Consider the following 19408-nt stretch of genomic DNA (forward strand, 5'->3'; position numbering starts at 1 on the left):
TTTTCAACACATTTCCAAACATAATATTTTTAATAAATAATTCCTAATATCTGATGTATTAATCCGCCATGATGACAGTAAATTATATTTTACAAGACACTTCTCTGCAGCTTAGAGACATTTAAAGGCTAGGTTAATAAGGTTATACTGGGTTAATAAGGTTAACTAGGCAGGTTAGGGTAATTAGGCAAGTTATTGTATAATGATTGTTTTGTTCTGTAGACAATTGAAATAAAAATTGCTGAAAGAGGCTAATAATTTTGTCCTTCAAATGTTTTTTAAAAATTAAAAACTGCTTTTATTCTAGTTGAAATAAAACAAATAAGAATTTCTCCAGAAGAAAAAATATTATTAGACATAATGTGAAAATTTCCTTGCTCTGTCAATCATCATTTAGAAAATATATAAAAAAAAAAAAAAAATCTCGAAGGGGGGGCAAATAATTCTGACTTCAACTGTGCATGCAACACGTGCATCAAACACACCTTAAAATGTTTCATGCATATTTTTTTATGCAAAAAGAAAATAATTAAAACCACAATAGAACACGCTCAATACAATTTTAACCACTTAAAATTTATTTTCAAAAAATACAAAACCAAAAAATAAGTTTATATGCACAAGAAATCTATTAAAATAGAATATGTGAAATACAAAATATGTACACCAGTTGATATTTTCACACACTCCTATCTCGTCCGCTTGTCTTTTATAGTGTAATGGAGTACCAGTGGTTGTGCCTAAAAAGAAAGAGAGAGAAAAAAAGAGGAAAATATTCAAATCAGAGACACTTGAATGAAAAAAAAAAAGGCTAAAGATGTTGACACTAAACAGAGACTGCGTTCAGATCATCGGTCGCACTGTAAAACATACAAGACATACGACTACTTGCTTAATTCTCACAACACTCGAAAAACCAAAGCAAGACACTGCATCAGGCAATAAGCAGAACAACAAGACCATTGCATTTTGCAGACCGCAAGGCGACATCAGGCATATGGCTTTTCCTAGTGCTAATAAATCTCGGCCTGCGATTTCCCTCAGAAGATTCCTTCAGCGAGTTAAATCGCTAGTATGTGCCAGATATATCAAGATCCCACCTAATGGGAACGCAAGCAAGGCTGATGGTGTGAAAGAATGCGGTATGAAATTGGCTGGAGATGCTTGAGACTGCGATACCTTTCCAAACCAGTGAGAGAGCCAGAGACGCTTCATGGTCATGTGATCTGGAAGCGATTCGTTATTGAATAACATCTGGACCTGTAGAGCAACAAACAGCAAACAATGAGGACAGAAGAAGAAAACAGGCTGTAAAACAACAGAGCTGAGAGGATTTGATCAACATCTCACTGACTGCAGATCAGTTTGAACCAGCCTGATCTCACGAGGACACGCAAGTATTTTACATTTTGTTAGTTTAGGGATTAATTTGCACGAGTTCAGTCGTACAAAAATGTACGATTTTAAAAAGGAAGCGTGTCACCCAACCCTGCCCCTAAACCCAACCGTCACTGAGAGAGCCGCTGACCCGAATCTCCACCACGTGCACCGCGACAGAAACCCACGCCGAGCCGCTGACCCGAAGCTCCGCCGCGTGCACTGCGACAGAAACCCACACAGCGCCGAGCCGCTGACCAGAAGCTCTGCCGCATTCACCCCGACAGAAACCCACGCCAAGAACTCCAAAATGCACGGCACCGCGCCACGCAAAAGGTACAAGCAATAAATTTGATTACAGCGATAATGTGGTGAATGTTGATCTTGTGTTGAGCCCAATGAGCTTGTCATCAAAAAAATAGAGCAAGGGTGTTCTTTTAGTGATATCGATTTGACTCACATGCTAAAAATGGTGGACGTGCAACAAGTAACTGAGGATATGATCGTGACGCGAGGCTGTCAATCAATATTGGTGGGCGGGGGGACCGCACTCCTACGTAAAATTGCGGTCGGTCTATAACCGCTCCAATTAGTCCACCGTTTTTTTTTTTTGTTGTTAAATTGAAAAAAAAGGACTGTATGTGTTTATATCACCTGAATATGATGGTCTATACACTATACTTACACACATGTCTGTCCAAACAGCTTGAAAAGTAGATTTTTCACCATAGGTGCCCTTTAACATTAAGAAGGGTTAATATGTATTAAATGGATTATAAACCTTACCATTTCGTGAGTGAGTGCATATTTTGAGCTTCTAAATGGCTGTATTTACATTTCTGCCATTTACGCTCGTAATATTTATATAGTTTGCTATTTAATAACCTCATGTGGAACTGAACCTGTCTCATTTCGGAATACATAAGATATTGTCCACCAGATCTCGCATTTCGGTCACGGACGCATGCTTTCAGAGCCTTTCTGAATGAATGAATGAAATACTCGGTTTCCCACCAAGGCAACCCAGGGTGCTGAAATATAATTGGCTAAACTGGCAGTGGACTAGGGCTGCACGATTCTGGCTAAAATGTGAATATCTTTTTTTGCTTAAAATCAAGATCATGATTCTTTCTCACAAATTTTTTAGATGTAAAAAAAAGGTTAATATGAGTGGGTTATTATTATTGTTAATTCTCAAACATTTCGTCACCTTGGAATTATAAGGTTCTATCTGCGTTCTGAATGATTTTGGGATATTGAGCTTCAACGTTTTTGCAATCCATATAGCAAACCGTATACGTGAAATTTTTTTTTTTAAGTTTTAAAATGTAAACAACTTATAAAAAAACATCCGATAATGTAAATAAGTTTTCATTTAGTAAGAATATGTCGATAATTAAATTTTGACAAAAATGTCAGATAGAACTTTATAATTCTAAGGTGATGATATGGTAAAACAACAACAACAATATTGGGCCTATGTGTAGGTCTACTGTTGCTTAAAATGCTAAATTTTGTATAGTCATTATGGTGGACTTAAACAGACTTTCAATATGTCCAGTTTGTTAATTCACAGTAAAATGATGACATCAGAATAGAACTATTCATAATCATGAAGTTGATTTATTATGTTTAAGACATGTGCTCGTCATCTGTTATTGACAGCATTATTAGACCAGTTATTTTTACTGGTAAAATCTGACATGTCATTATCAGATTTCTTTTTGCATTATATTCAACATTACAGGCTAGAGTGCAGACACTGTTAAACATTTATTTTCATGCACAACACTTTGTGTTAGCTATGAAACATATCAAATGCTTGTCGTAATTATATCTGTAAAATGCCATATGATCTGTAGCATTGTTCCATGGCCGCTATTGTTGGTAGAGCAAGCAAGTTTTTTAGTCAGAATCCGTAGGCAAAATAGATGCAAAAAAAAACGTCTTTATTTTCCAATCAACAGAAATCCTTCATCAATTTTCCTTACTCTATAATGTACACTTCTCTGTTACCTTAAGTTGTTACGTTACGTTGAGTTACAGTCAAAAACTGTGTGCTTCCTACCAACGCTCTCTTCCTCCATGCAGTGAAGCCACAGTTATATACTCTCCTACTGACACCTTGTGGCCATTCGCCAATGTACAACGTATGGCTCCTACATGACCATTTAAATGTGTGGCCAGTTTCATTTTCACTTCAAAGTGCTGCTCATGACTGCTGTCACTGTGATTAAAACACACACATGCAAATCATTCTTTCAGCGCAGCTCTCAAATGATCGCTCTGCAACAAACTAAATATTATTTACAACTTCATTACCTGTTATTCACAGCATATGCAGGTTGTGTTCACTAAAGTAGCCGCCATTTATGTGCATGCGTTCTTGACAGTAAACAAACAGCCTCGCGGTCAGCTCACGTGTGATTTGACGGTCGTGAATAAATATTACAAGAAGACAGAAATGACATTTCTGGGTTAATTGTACCATATTAATTCAGTATTTGACTATTTTAACACCATTGGAAGGTGTTCATGTTCCTGTGATGAACTGTGCGACTGCCTTGCTTCTTTCCTGACCTTGAAAATTTAATTGGCTGAATCGTAGAAAAGCTGAATTAAGATCGTGTGTAGGGTCGAATCGAGATCGTGATCCTTTTTTGATTAACCGTGCAGCCCTACAGTGGACAGCTTAAAAGAACATAAACAAAGAGAGCGTTCCAGCAGCATTCCAGAATATCTGACTTCAGCATTGTTTTTCATATAAACAAGAATGTTCACTTAGCATGTTTCTTAAATTTCTGCAAACATATTATGCTATTTTTATGCTTTAGAAGAGTCAAAAACTTACATGCAGCACCTTTAAAGTAATCACAATGAACCACACAGTCAATGAGAGAATGTGTTCAATATTTTGGAAGCATCGAAGAAAAGCAAATGGGATTATAGTCTCAAATGGACAGTGATTTTACTTAAGACTAATAGTACAAAAGTAGTAAACACATTGCTTTAAGCCTTCAATAATCTGTATCTATATCATGTAAAGCTCTGGGCCTGGGGTCTCAGATAACATCCTAAAATTTCTGTTTTTTCAAAGGTAAATGTAGGTGTAGGTTATACGTGCATCGTTAATTGCAGAACTCCTCTAATAATAGAAAAGAAAGAAAGAAAGAAAGAAAAACAAGTTCTAAAGGAGATCAGGCCTCAGCCAGGTCAGAAAAAGAAATGCGAAAGTAACTCAAAAGTAACATAACGCATTACTTACAAAAAAAGTAACGCAGCTGGTTACTCTTTAGGGGAGTAACTCAATATTGTAATGCAGTACTTTCAAAAGTAACTTTCCCCAACACTGCTGACAATATTACTTAGTTATGCAAACTATTGTTACACTGACATTTTAGTGTGTCCTCTGTAAATCACGATAGAACAATCGTAATTTGTATTTTAGAACAAAAAATAAATACAACAACAAGCACATTTAATGTACATGGGGGAAAGGGTTGGCATTACACTTAAAACAGTGTTCATGAGTTGCTTTTGAAATTACAGTCATTCTTTATTTTTTAAAAGTAGGTTTTTGATAGCATTTAAATGTGGGACAAAAAAAGGCAACTGAAGGTAACAATCCGTTTCATTCTGGTGCAAAATATAAAAGCAATGGGGGAAAAAAAGATGAAAAATAGTGTCAGACCTGATGCTTTTCCACGTTGAGTCGATGACATAACACTTTCCTCAAATGCCGTACTTCCGCCCTGACTGAACAACGTACAAATTTCTGCTGCGGAAATAGAAAACATGAAAATGCATCGTCACTTATAATAGTAAAACAGCTAAAGTTAAGAGTAAATGAATGTACGTCCATATTCCTGTTTAGGCTGTTGTCTTACCTGTAGAGTTAATTTATTTTTGTCTTTGCCAGAAAACGACGAACTGTAAAAACAAGACGAAATGATAAGAGGAAGCTTTTGACCACAGAAAAATAAATAAATAAATAAAAATGTAAAATATATACTTCTGAAACATGATTCATAAAGTCTACGTTAACTGGAAGTTGCTGAGACTTTTATTTCAGTATGTTCAACAGAAACAGAATATTGAGCAGGGGGCGGGGCTTTCTTTATGCGCATCACTCTCTCAAAATAAACTAAGGATAAGAGGGGCGTGGCTAAGAATATTGTGGATGAAGTCATCAAACTGACATCATCAGAAAAGGACAGCTACTTCCGACGCAAAAGCAAATTGTCAGATTAAATTAACAATTTACAATTAAATTTAATTTAACAATTAAATTAAAGATTACCAAAACAAATATATTTTGTTTTCAGTAGATTAACTCAATTGATTGAACAATTGATTAGTTATTCGCAAAATAAATGTTGTTTATTTTGAACTGACACATACTTTAGGATTTAACCAATGATGCCTTTACTTACAATACTAAAATATTTGTTTTTTGTTAAAAATGTGTATGATCATTTATGGAAATTACCATATATATATGTTTGATTACTTCATCCACAATATTCTTAGCCACGCCTCTTTTAACATTATTTAACATATATATATTAGGGCTGCACAATATAACTTTAGCATAGATATCGCAATATGATAATTCGCAAGAATCACATCGCAGAATATGCAATGTTAAAATTTTTAACTTTAATAACATCTGAATATTTATTGTTATTTTTACAACGATGTTTATTATTTTGCATTGTATTTTTCAACTACTGTTTCCATATATTATGAAACCTCTGAAAGCATTATATCATTGTGTAATTAATTTTCATCTTTTTCTTCATTGTATTTATCTGCTTGTAGATTTTTTATAAATATTATGCAATCTAAAATCATACATTATTTTACATTATGAAATTGTATTCATATCCCAATATATTGCAGAACAGCAAAACATTGCAACACTAGATTTTTCTGCAGCCTTAATATATATATATATATATATATATATATATATATATATATATATATATATATATATATGAATTATTATTAATTTATTATAATTTATTATTATATATTTATGTTTTTGCAAGTTCATATAGCGTTACATTCTAAGAAATTAGTCTATTATGTTGATATGGTGCTCAAAAAACATTCTTATTATTATTATTATAATGTATTTTGAAAACAGTTGTACTACTTTTTGTGGGGGGTTTTTCCAGGCTTGTTTTGAATATTAACTTCAAAGAACAGCATTTACAAGTGTTACTTTTTTGTTTACATGAAAATAATCATGAAAATAAAAATCTAAAAGCTAAGCAACCAACCTCAGAGTTTTGAACAGTGATGTAAAAATAAATTGTTGTCGGCTTACCTTTGTCTTTCCAGACATAAAGAGACCTGCTCATCATATCTGTAGAAGTGGGCTTTTGAGTGGTCAAAGCTTGTGTACGGTAATCCTGTATTATCTGGAACTGATTCTTAAAAAATAAAACATACAATTTTTTACAAAAAAATGAAAAAAAAAAAAAAATCTTAAATTAAAATATAACTAATATCATAATATAATAATAATTCATCAGTATATGCTGTCACTGACCTTCTCCAGATGGCTGTATGATGCGTTCGAGACCTCGTGACTGATAGAACTCTTTTATTCGTTTGTCTTCACCTGTAAAGTTCAAGACGCAGGATTAAACTTCGTTTAAACTCTTTTACGTTTAAACCTTCCACTTCTCTGTACTCACTCTCCTGTAGACCTGGAACCAATTTATAGACGATGTCCTGCATGACTCTGTCCAACTTCAGATTCAGCAGCGGCTGTGTTTCATGGATTTTGATGTTACACATTGGACAATACTTGCTGGTCTGGAGATACTTCACAATGCAACTCTTGCAGACTGGGAAGAGATGGTGGGAAAGAAAATTAGCAGATATTCAACAAAAATAAAGTAGTTGAGAGTTTCTCTAGCATGTAGGCTGTTAAATCTAATAGAGAGTAACTAAAAGAAAGATAGATACTTACATGTATGGAGACATTCTGTGATGGTGGTTGCATCGATAAAGTATCCTGCACAGAGGTAGCACACAATGTGTTCATTTAGGTCCTTTATCTTAATTTTAACTTCTTCCTGTGGTACAATACAGGAAAAAAAACAGGTCAGAGATTATTATGCCAGTGGACATTCAGTAACATTAGCAGAAGTTCATGAATGCGTATCTACAGTAGGTTTGTCAAAAGTGTCGAGTTCGGTACCAAACGGTATTTGGTACTGAAATTTTTAAAACGTCAATTTCTCGCTAACATTTAAGAGCTGTACTTAAACACTGCTGATTGGCCATTGTGTTCATTGTGTTCACATGCTCAACAGAATTTATTGTGATTGTAGGTAGGTGTAGGTCAAAAATTAAGGGGTTTCAAGTATCAAAACAATAAACGTTAAATGCGACTTTTTCATATTATTTTGTTCTAATATATATATATATATATATATATATATATATATATATATATATATATATATATATATATATATATATTTATATTTATTTATTTTTTATATGTTTTCACACTATTAACAGAAGACAACCAAAAGTATGTCATTCAGTGTAATAATAGTTTTATATACTTACTTTTTTATAAACAGATGAACAAATTACAGGAGACAAATCATGTACAATACAACAAACATAACATAACATACAGGTCAGAAAACTATAGCCAGATCTGTGTGTGAGCATTCATGCATGCATTTTGTAGCATGTAATTTTATAGTATGAACAAGGATAAACGAATAACATTTTAAATTAAATTTTTGAAGATCAAGCAGTTATTGCAATTTTCATTGTGATCTTCATACTATGCCGCTACAATTCCATTCAAACCACTAGGTGTAAACATTTAAAACTGTATAAAATTGTGTATGATCCTTTATTTAAAATTGCGTATCCCCCCAGCTAAGTTTAATTAGTACTGGTCAAAATATTTAGTTATGTTTTTTTGCATCAAATACTGTGTTTTGCTAATTGAAAATGGAGCATTATTTCACATAGATTTTTTGACAATTTATGTTCTCAAAGGAGAAATTCACGCATTATGTATGAGCCTAAACTCACATATGTTAACAGTATATTGAGACATCTGTTTATATGCTTTAAAACAACTAACCACAGAGTTAAGGGTAAAATATGTCAAGGTAACACTTTATTTTGTTGCTCCATTTGAGTATTAGTAGACTGTCTGCTCAATATCTGCTGATACTGCTCCTTTAACAGACACTCAACTGACTATAAGAAACTTTGCAAATACATGTCAACTTACACTAACCCTAACCCCAACCTGTCAGTCTACGTATAATCTAATGAGAATTTCTTGCAATGTAACTTAAATTCAACAAACGGACCATCAAAATAAAGTGTGACCAATGTCAATCTGAAAATGTGTTTTATATTTGACATGAGAGAACCATACATGTGTTATTGATGCTACCAAAGCTTGTCAATTTACAGTAAACAATATAATTTGTAAAAAATTAAGTGAATTAAACTGCACAGTTCAAAGGAAACAATGCTAAAAAAGGAATAAGAGCTGTTTCTCTGTAGAACAATTTATTTTTGTTTACATTTTTGTATATTCGAGGAAAAAGCTTTGTTGTGTTTGTGACAGATGTGAAATTAGCACTTGTGTGACTCTAGTAAATCAAATCAAATACTTTGAACATTTTGAACATTGACGGAGACATTTTTGAGTGTTTGTACAGTACACAAACACCTTAGAAAAAGCTTAATCGCTAAAATAAAACTTATTTCTTTCCATGATATTTGCAAGGAATTGCTCAAAAGTTAATGAAAAACTAATGGACTGTTTACTTGTATGTTTTCTGTGTATTTACAATCCCTTTTCCATATTTAATTTGATGCAGGCTCCAAAATGGGACATCTCGTCTGTGACCCATATACAGTTAAACACTCAATCCAGCACTGTCCTGCATTATAACAGAACCAAAGCGACTTCAAATATTTGAGCTGCTTTAACCTAATTTATCTCCTATAATCATTATGCAGTTTTTATGATCTATTAGTATTTTGAGAGAGTTATTTACTTGGAGTCTGAATTTAAGTAACAGCTGACACATACAGAATATCTAAGCAATGACATCTACACTAACCGGTCACTTTAATAGGTACACCTTACTAGTTCCAGGTAGGCATGGACTGGTAAAAGATTCTGACGGTATGATAATGTTGGATAAAAATATCTCGGTGTCACGGTTTTACAGTAGTGCCATTACTGCTCTAAAATATGTTCTTTTTAAATGTCTGGGTAAAAACAAAAACTGTTTTAAAGAGAATATATTTTATTTTAAGAAACATTTAAAGTATTTTAGAGTAGTAAACATGTCAAGTTAAATAAATACGATAAATCATTGACTTCTGCTGCCTTCATTAGTTTTAAAAACACTGATTTCATGACATCTTTGAATATCTTTTCCACCGGAGATAATGTTGTCCTAAAAAACTTCAAATAAAACATGAATAAAACCCTTACATATATCGTAGGAACGCTATATCTGAAAATGCCTTGCGGTTTTAAAACCTTGACTTTTCCAAAACGCGGTTTACCTTAAAAATGGGTATCATCCCATGCGATTACCAGGTTGGACACCCTTCAGATCTGCCTTAAACCCTTGTGGCATAGATTCAACAAGGTACTGGAAATAAATCAATATTCCATTCTCTTTAAACCCTAGAGATGGTTGTGCATGAAAGTCCCAGTAGATCAACAGTTTCTGAAATACCAACAACCATATCACATCCGAAGTCACTTAAATCCCCTTTCTTCCCCATGCTGATGCTCGGTTTGAACTGCAGCAGATCGTCTTGACCTACATGCCTAAATGTGTTGAGTTGCTGCCATGTGATTGGCTAATTGCAAATTTGAGTTAACGAGCAGTTGGACAGGAGAACCTAATAAAGTGGCCGGTGAGTGTATATTACACTTTTCTTCAGTGGAACAGAACAATCGAAGATTTTCAGCTGAAACCATGGACTCTGGTTACTCATAAAAAGCATGGCAATGGCCACCAATACTTGAGGAGTCCAAAAATAATGCTGGGTAAATATGTGTTAATTATGAACACTTATTTGGTTAACTTAAAAAAACTTGAAGCCAGCAGTAGGTTTTGTGCATATTTTACCCAAGTTTTAGTTAAAGTAACCCACAAACTTTAGAGTATATGTGGATCCTGATGATACACCGAGGTCTTTAAAGCAAAATGTTCAGTCTGAGCAAAAATAACTAACATTATTTAGATCTGTAAAGTTATAGTTCACCCAAAGCGTAAAATTCATACATTATTTTTTCTCACCCTTCACTTGTCAGACTTTCTTTCTTCCATTGAACACAAAAGTCGATATGTTGAAGAAAGCTGGAAAGCATATCATTTGATTTTTCTACTATGGAAGTCAACTGTATTCAGTCAACTATGGAAGAACTGTATTCTGTATTCAAAATATCTTCTTTTGTGTTCAACATTAAAAGCAAACTCAAAAAGATTTGGGACAGCTTGAAGGAGAGTAAATTTGTACTTTTGGGAGGTAAATGCTTGTAATACCTGTATCCCAAACCTCTGGAAATGGTTAAGAGTGCATTAACATTTACAACAGTCTGTTGCAGAAAGCTTCCTGTCACGGACAGGCCGACACTTTCTTCAAGTCCTCAATGTTGACAGGAGTCAAAGGAGTTCATTTTTATTTTGTCTATATATGAGCAATTTCGTGCAAATGTCAACCTTTCCATGAAAAAAATTAAGTTGTCACCAAAATACGGTAACTGTTTCTTGGGGTTTTGTGTAAGCAAGTATTTTACAGTACTTTAGAAATACTCAAAAATGCATCCATCAATGTTTTAAAACTATTATATTTGATTTACTAAAGACACACAAGTGGCAATTTCACATCTGTCACATCCATAACAGAGAGGTGTCAAGTCCATGACGACACTGTTTCCTCATAAATGTGAAAATCTTAAATAAAATAAAATAAATTATGTTTGTTCTATAGAGAGCCAACTCTTATCCTTTTGATTAACATCATTTCTTTTGCGTAGTGCAGTTTAATTCACAGAATTTCTACAAAGTATGTGTACTGCAAACCTGCTGACTTTTTTGTCACATCCATAACGCATCTTTATTTTCCTCATATAAAGTACAAAACATGTTTACAGACTGATATTTTTCTGATCTCATGACTCTGTGGTCAGTTTTTTGGAAAAGATAAACACAAGTTTCAATATAATGTTAAGGTATACTTTCTATGCAAATTTATGTTATAAGTTTTTACTGCAAATGTCACATCCATAACGCTGGAATTGCTCATATTTTTGACTCTCCAGGAGCCAAAGACTGTTTACTTGAGCTTTATAAATCACGAAGGATCACAGTTTCAGCAGAGATTCTTGTTTAATATAGAGGTAAAGTTGGTTTTATATTCGCACATTCTTTCATTTAGAAGTCCCTATACTGTTTATTATGTTACTTTGAATATTCGATTGGAATTAGCATGCAAGTATGACTTCAAACAACATTAACACTATCTAATTCACTGTGAACAATATTGTACTTTGATCGTCATTTGCTGCTAATATGATTGTCCCATTTAGAATTTGCAAATAATACTTTTCTGAAATTATGTTATTTAAGAGAAAGTCTGAATATCCGAATATAAAACCAACTTTACCTCTATTTGTTTAATATCCTACTGAGAGAAAAAAAGTGACCTTGAATGGTCAGAGAGTCAGTAAAAAAACTATTTTTGACTGAACAGTCAAACTGCATGACTGCTTAAAAGTGAAAGGCAAACTAGATATGACCAAAGCAATTTCAACTGTAACAATTGCTTAATTAACTTAAAGCTAAATGATTAAGTATGTTTTTTTAAGACTTAAAAGCCACCCCTGACAACTGTGTGAGTTACAAAAGCGAATTCTGTTGCGTACAACTATCACACGCACGCTCATTTCACTTGGAGCGCGCTTCAGTTTTCAGCAAGTCAGGTGTCAAAATTGTAAACAAACCTGCCATTGGTTAAACGAACCACCAAAGTATCTCCGCGAGTGCGGGTTTAGTATCAATCACTGCCAGCACCACAAGCTACTGAATTAAACATGGAATCGATGTCGAGGTAAGAAAACGCCAAGACACACAAATGCACCTTAGGGGTCACATTACGTCCCATGACTGGATTCTGAAGTGAACGCATATCCCGTCAACACGGGCACGCGCTACAGTTAAAGCACGTTGCATTATATCATATCGATGCACTTGTTCGCTCGTAAGAGCCAGTGCGCATTAATAAACATGTGGGACATCAGATCGCAACACGAGACATGCAGGGTGACCGTTATATTAGTGCAGAGTTTTATCAGCGTGTTCAGTTTTGGAGTTGGGACAAACTACAGGGCACGAGCTTCGACCTGGACCAGATCTGACAAGAAAAGCCTCGCCACGGAGAACAAAAACACAATCGCTAGACACAGTGGATTGATTCTTCGCAACACTCACGCCTGCGCAGACACGCAGCTCGGGCTCGCGCTCCATCTCTCGGCTTTCGCGCCACACAGATTATCGCTCCTCTCACGCGCGTTTACAGCACACGCGGGTGGAGAGCGGCGATGAACGGGACGCTGAAGCGATTTTTGTTTCTTTCACTCACCTCGTTTCTTAGAGGGTCGAGCTTGTAGACGTTCTGCAGCTGATTTCTTAGCCGCATAGCTATCGCCATCGGACCTTGCTCCGCCATCTTTGGGAATTCTGCATACTTCCGGGTAACGGGAGAGTGGGTGAGTTCGGTCGCTGAGAGGCGGGGGGACCTGCTGGTTCTTCCACACACAATCATTTCCATCCCACGCTGACATTATCACCGGGTCTTTCGAAAGCTGCAACTCACAGTAACATAATTGTGAAAGTGGTAGTTGACAGCGTAATAGGCTTCCCACTGTCAGGAACAGATTTCAGACGGAATTTAAACGGAGGTTAACTAAATTAGATATTAAAGTAAATTAAAGTGAATAAATTGCGAATCTGCCATTGAAAAACCCATTATGAGCACTTAATTTTTTTTAACATGAACCTTTTTTTTTGGTTGAAGACTTGATACTAAAACCATTTGAGATGATTTTCCTCCTCTTATAGCTTGTTTCTTAAAACCATAATATTGCATTATTATAATTATGTCACTTTGTTGCTGTTAAATCTGAGTGAAATGAGGATTTTTATTTAAATGATGTAAAACAACTGTGTATTTGTTCTAGTAAGCAGTCAATTTTTTGACAAAATGAATCGAATAAGTGCTAAAAGATATGCATGAGCAGTATTAATTAAAATAGCAGCCTAATATTTCACTTATTTTGCTGGAAATTATAAAAACAAGCATGAATTTTGTAAAGATTCTTGCCCCTTTGGTTGAGTTTGACCAATTACAAACACCTTTTCTTCCTTATGGTTTTTATTTGTTATAACTTTGGCAGTCAGGCAACACAGTGGCTCAGTGGGTGGCACAATCGCCTCACAGCAAGAAGGTCACTGGTTAGACTCTCTGCTGGGTCAGTTGGCATTTCTGTTTGGAGTCTGCATGTTCTCCCTGTGTTCTAGTGGGTTTCCTCCGGGTACTTCAGTTTCAAGTCCAAAGACATGCGCTATTGGTGTATTGGTTAAGCTAAGTTTCCGTAGTGTGTGATTGAGTGTGTATGGATGTTTCCCGGTGATGGGTTGCTGCTGGAAGGACATCCGCCGTGGAAAACATATGCTGGATAGTTTGGCGGTTCATTCTGCTGTGGCGACGCCAGATTAATAGAGACTAAGCGGAAAAGAAAATGAATGAACTTTGGCAGTTTGTTTTTTTTTCAGGTCTGACCAATTATTATGTGACAATAATTTACCATTATCAGCATCAATAATCAGCAGCACAACAACACTTTATTTTATTTTTCACTTTGTTTAACAGTTCAAAAAAGAAATCCAAAAGTTTACATTCTTAATCACCTGTTTCTAAATGGTCTGTCTCTAAAAGGGAGGGCGACGTATACCCCCCCAGTATGTATATATATATATATATATATATATATATATATATATATATATATATATATATATATATATATATATATATAATCATTATAATATTTATATATATATATATATATATATATATATATATATATATATATATATATTTATTTATATTTATATATATCATTATAATATTTATATATATCATTATAATATTTATATTGTATAATAAATGATTATCAGCCCAGCCCTATCTACTTGTGTATAAGTGTGACGAGGTCGACGTGGAGCGGCTTCCAGGTCCAAGCGCTATATCAAACTGTATGGGGAGATTTATTAAATGATAATAATAAATGTTTACAAAGTGATGTAATACTTTCGAAAATCATGAATATATATATCCATGCTTAATATCAGATGACCAGAAAGTGATTAATTTTTATAAATTCTTAACATTTTGGTATTTGTGATGCAGCAAGTCCAGAGATTGTTGTGTACACTAAAATTTACTTTAATGTGTGATATGACTAAAAAGTGGTCATGAACAAAATATTTTCCTAATTCAAATGAGTGGCGGCTTGCACCCGGAAACAGTATTCCATACGTCACCGATACGTCACAACTTAAAAAGCGGATAATGATATATACTTATATGAATCATCTAATTAACCTTTTTCTCTTTCTTTTCCTGGAAGGGTTCCTTGGATGTGAAAGGTTCTTTTTTATGAAACCATTAGTTCAATATGAAAAAATAAAAAATATATGTGTTTTTAAGAGTTTTGAGTGCTGTAAGAATATGTATTACCAATTACCATGTTTATTTTTACTGCAACATTTCAGCTGTCATTGAGTGCAGATGTCACATTCTTAGTTCTTGAATGTGTCACACACAACCAGTTTAGTGGATTGTTGCATAACTGTTTGTTTATCACTCGGCTAATAACATTAAAATGTTTTCTTTCCTAAAACCATAATGATGACAAGAAGTCTGTAAAACTAATATTGTGAAAGGGCAATATCCCTCAGCATATACAATTTTTAACAGTTCAACCATTGTACATTTTCTTTTTAAGACCAAAAATTGAAAATTACTTGCCCTCAATTGGTTCCATAAATGTTTGAGTTTCATTTTGCTGTTGAAAGCAAAATATTATTTTTAGAAAATGTTGGAGACCTGTAACTATTGACTTCCATAGAAAACAAATAATATGAAAGTCAATGGTTACAGGTTTCTGACATTTTTCAAAATAACTTATTCTGTGTTAATGTTTGTGACAAGTGAAGGGTTAGTACATGATGACCAAATTTTCAGTTTTGGGTAACTATTGCTTATACAATTTGATTGCTTCTTATACATTTGATTGTAGCTGTCTAATTTGATTGATTGCTTCCTGAAAAGCTATTTTAAGGTTAACACAACTGAATGATACAAGTTGTCTATAGACCTTACTTATTTAACCAATTTAAAACAACGGTCTTTAAATAGCTAGTTGGCCATGCGTTGAAAAGGTGTAATGCTGCAACATAACCACTAGATGTCCCTGTTCACTTTAACGTTGCTATCGGAGATTCCTGTAATGCTTCAGAAGCAAGAGAACAGCCCACACTTGTTCTACAGCTCAAAGTCTGGTTTCTGCTCTTTTTCATGACTTTTGGAATTTAGCAAATGCACATTCATCATGATTGGTTGCAATTCAAGTTTATTTCTGAACACAATCACATGCGTCTTAAAAACCTTCAGTAGTGGTTAATTATTACCACACAAATGGGGAAATGTTTGATTGTCTTTTTGCAGTTTGTAGATAGTTGGTCTGCACAAGTAATGAAAAAAGCATTTAACTTTTTTTTTTCTTGTGTTTGAAAATTCATTGCACAACATAAAAGATGGGTTGCTTAAACCCAAAGCTGCATTAAATATGGACGAATCCAACAGTTTGGTTTGAAAAATATCATTTAAATAAAAACAAATAACCCTACATTGGGTTTGTATATACAGCATTTCTTTTAGTGTGTAGAACAAAGTATCTTTATGTGCATTGTTTTCCTCATTTTATCCAATACTTTCTCATAGGTGGTCTATTTTGTCTTACCTGTCAAAACCTATTAGAATTAATCCTGTTTTTACCTGTTTGGACTCGATGAGTACTTTACACAAAAGAAACAAGATCTCATCTCGACTGTCATTGTGATCCTGAATGAAGCACTGTTTAACTCGGCAGCAACTGGAGAAATCATATACGTTTTTAACACTGCAAGTCTGAACTGTGAAGCTGTGTTCTCTCTTAACAAAGACATCTGATGGGGTCATCGCACATCTGAGTGACAACACCTGACTCCACATACAAATCACGCCTTTGGGGCGGACAGAACACAACCACAGACTGTGACGATAGCTGAATGCATCAAAGAGAAGAAAGAGACGCCGATCCCTTTGGCGCACTGTGGCATTTGTTTCTACACCTTTATGAACAGTTGTTGTTGCATTTTGTCTAGACACTTATCAATCCCTCTCGCTAGCATCTAAAATAAAACAACAATCTGATCGTTTCACCTGCCTATCAAAGTGAGGAAGATAAAGTAAACTAATGTCCAATACCTGGAGTGGTTTCCATTGGATGGAGATATCCAGTACAGAAGTTTTAATGAACGCATGTCATGGAAATCACAGGCTGATACAATACTTGTTGAGATTCATTCATGTGAGGGAGAAGAACCAGAGCATGTTTTACTGAAGCAATTGCAATCGCCGACCGCCTGCACCCTGAACCCAAGCCAGATCTTGATAAGTGGAAACAATCCGTCTCATTGATTCATTAAAAAGCTGCTTTATTTTCCTCACCGCTAAGATGTGTAAGAGCTCACAAAGGATGACTGGAGATATGTAACCGGTGGAGTGAGTTTTAGATATTCTTCAAACAAAGAGTCTTGCCCAAAAATCGAAATGAATTGTCTGAGATTCCAAAAGGGATTCCACAACACTTATCTGAGATGCTATTTCCTCCTGAATTAAGGGATTTAGTGTGTCTCCTGCGAGGAAAAAGAGAAAAGGAAAAGGCTGTCATGCTGATTTCAGCGCCCCTGGCCTGTAGACCTGTTCGCTCAAAGCTCCAAAAACAACCAAACAAACATCCATACTGGGGAGGAGGCGCGCTTGCCAAGTCATGCCAGAGTGAGGCCTTCGGTTTGGGGCACACAGACTTTTGCCTCCCCTGTCCCAGAGCAATCAGAGCATGTAGGGACGGACACCAAACTTTTTGTTTTCGCCTGCTCCAGCAATTAGCTGCCAAGTGGCAAGCTAATGAAGATAACCCCCTCCAAGGCCTGATCCGCAGCCAGAGCGCTGACGACAGCTCAAAACACAAAGACTCTTACGGGAAGAACAGGGGGGAGTTCGGCATCATTTTATTGTTTTTATTTCTTTTTTTTATAAAATGGGTTGCTGCAATTCTGATCCGTCAGGCATGATTTAAAGCTTATAACATAAGCTTTAAACATGTATATCTGTGACTAGTTGGATTCTGGGCAGCATGGTGGCACAGTGGGTAGCGTTCTTGCCTCAAAGCAAGAAGGTCGCTGGTTCGCGCCTTGGCTGGGTCGCATTTCTGTGTGGAGTTTGCATGTTCTCCCCGTGTTGGCGAGGGTTTCCCCCACAGTCCAAAGACATGCAGTATAGGTGAATTGGGTAAGCTAAATTGTCCATAGTGTATGAGTGTTAATGGAAGACCCATAGTTTCCCAGTGATGGGTTGCAACTTGAAGAGCATCTGCTGCGTAAAACATATGCTGGATAAGTTGGCGGTTCATTCTGCTCTGACATCCCCTGATGAATAAAGGGACTAAGCCGAAAAAATGAGTGCATGAATTAATGAATAATTGAATTCTTTATCAATGCTTTAAGTAAAAAACAGGTTACAGTTATCACTTGGTTTAAAAACAAAAGTTTTTGTTTATAGTTATCGATAATGTTGTGGTTTACTAAAATACTATTTGAAATTAATAGTCACAAATCCAAGGGCGGCATCACGGTGGCAAAGTGGGTAGCACAATTACCTCACAGCAAGAAGGTCACTGGTTCAAACCTCGGCTGGGTCAGTTGGCATTTCTGTGTGGAGTTCTCCTCGTGTTGGCGTGGGTTTCCTCCGGGTGCTCTGGTTTCCCCCACAGTCCAAAGACATGCGGTACAGGTGAATTGAACAAGCTAGATTGGCTGTAGTGTATTCCTTGGGTCGCAGCTGGAAGGGCATCCACTGCGTAAAACATATGCTGGATAAGTTGATGGTTCATTCTGCTGTGGCGAGCACTGATGAATAAAGGGACTTAACCAAAAAAGAAAATGAATGAAATTCAAGGGCATGTAAAACAACGTATTCTTATTTGGTTCAAAAATGCATCCAATTAAATATACTATGTGATTTTTTCATTGAAGGCATATTAAATACAAGTAAATGTAGAATGTTTTAAATTAAATTGGTGAAATATCTTTGAGAAACTAGTGTAACAAATGCATTTATGCATATAAACGTCTACATTGTTGTTTAAATATTTGGCTAATTAGTATGTTTATGGGTTGCACTTTTATCATTTAAACATGCATTTTTATGTCATTAAATGGTTATATATATATATATATATATATATATATATATATATATATATATATATATATATATATGTGTGTGTGTGTGTGTGTGTGTATATATGTATATATATATATATATATATATATATATGGCTGATAATATAAACTATTGTTACACTGATAGCATTTTAGTGTCTGTTTACTATAAATAAGGGTAAAAAAAAGTATCAAACATGTAATGCATATCAAAAAACAAAATTAGAAAACACATTCAGGATAAAAAAGCAATATTACACTTTTTTGCTTTGATGCTTTAAACCTCTTTTGTTTTTGACAAGTGTAATAAGCTTTACATATAAATTCACTGTATGTAGTTTTTAAGCAGTACAGAAATCAGCTACGTTTCCTAATAGGTAATTAGGCTG

At 34.9% G+C, this 19408-nt stretch overlaps 1 protein-coding gene across 3 annotated transcripts; it reads right to left on the reverse strand.

The window, feature by feature from the left end:
* Window positions 1-560: 560 nt before the first annotated feature.
* Window positions 561-13188, reverse strand: pcgf1 (polycomb group ring finger 1). 3 transcript variants are annotated; one of them, XM_009307695.5, is made up of 9 exons: window positions 13051-13152; window positions 7364-7469; window positions 7086-7238; window positions 6938-7009; window positions 6713-6818; window positions 5265-5307; window positions 5069-5152; window positions 1180-1260; window positions 561-740 (listed from the first exon to the last, which is right to left on the reverse strand). In XM_009307695.5, the coding sequence occupies exons 1-9, from the start codon at window positions 13135-13137 to the stop codon at window positions 690-692; spliced, it is 783 nt and encodes a 260-aa protein (XP_009305970.2). In that variant the 5' UTR covers window positions 13138-13152; the 3' UTR covers window positions 561-689.
* Window positions 13189-19408: the final 6220 nt, after the last annotated feature.

The sequence above is a fragment of the Danio rerio genome, chromosome 14 (assembly GCF_049306965.1).
Source record: "Danio rerio strain Tuebingen ecotype United States chromosome 14, GRCz12tu, whole genome shotgun sequence".
Lineage (NCBI taxonomy): Eukaryota > Metazoa > Chordata > Actinopteri > Cypriniformes > Danionidae > Danio > Danio rerio.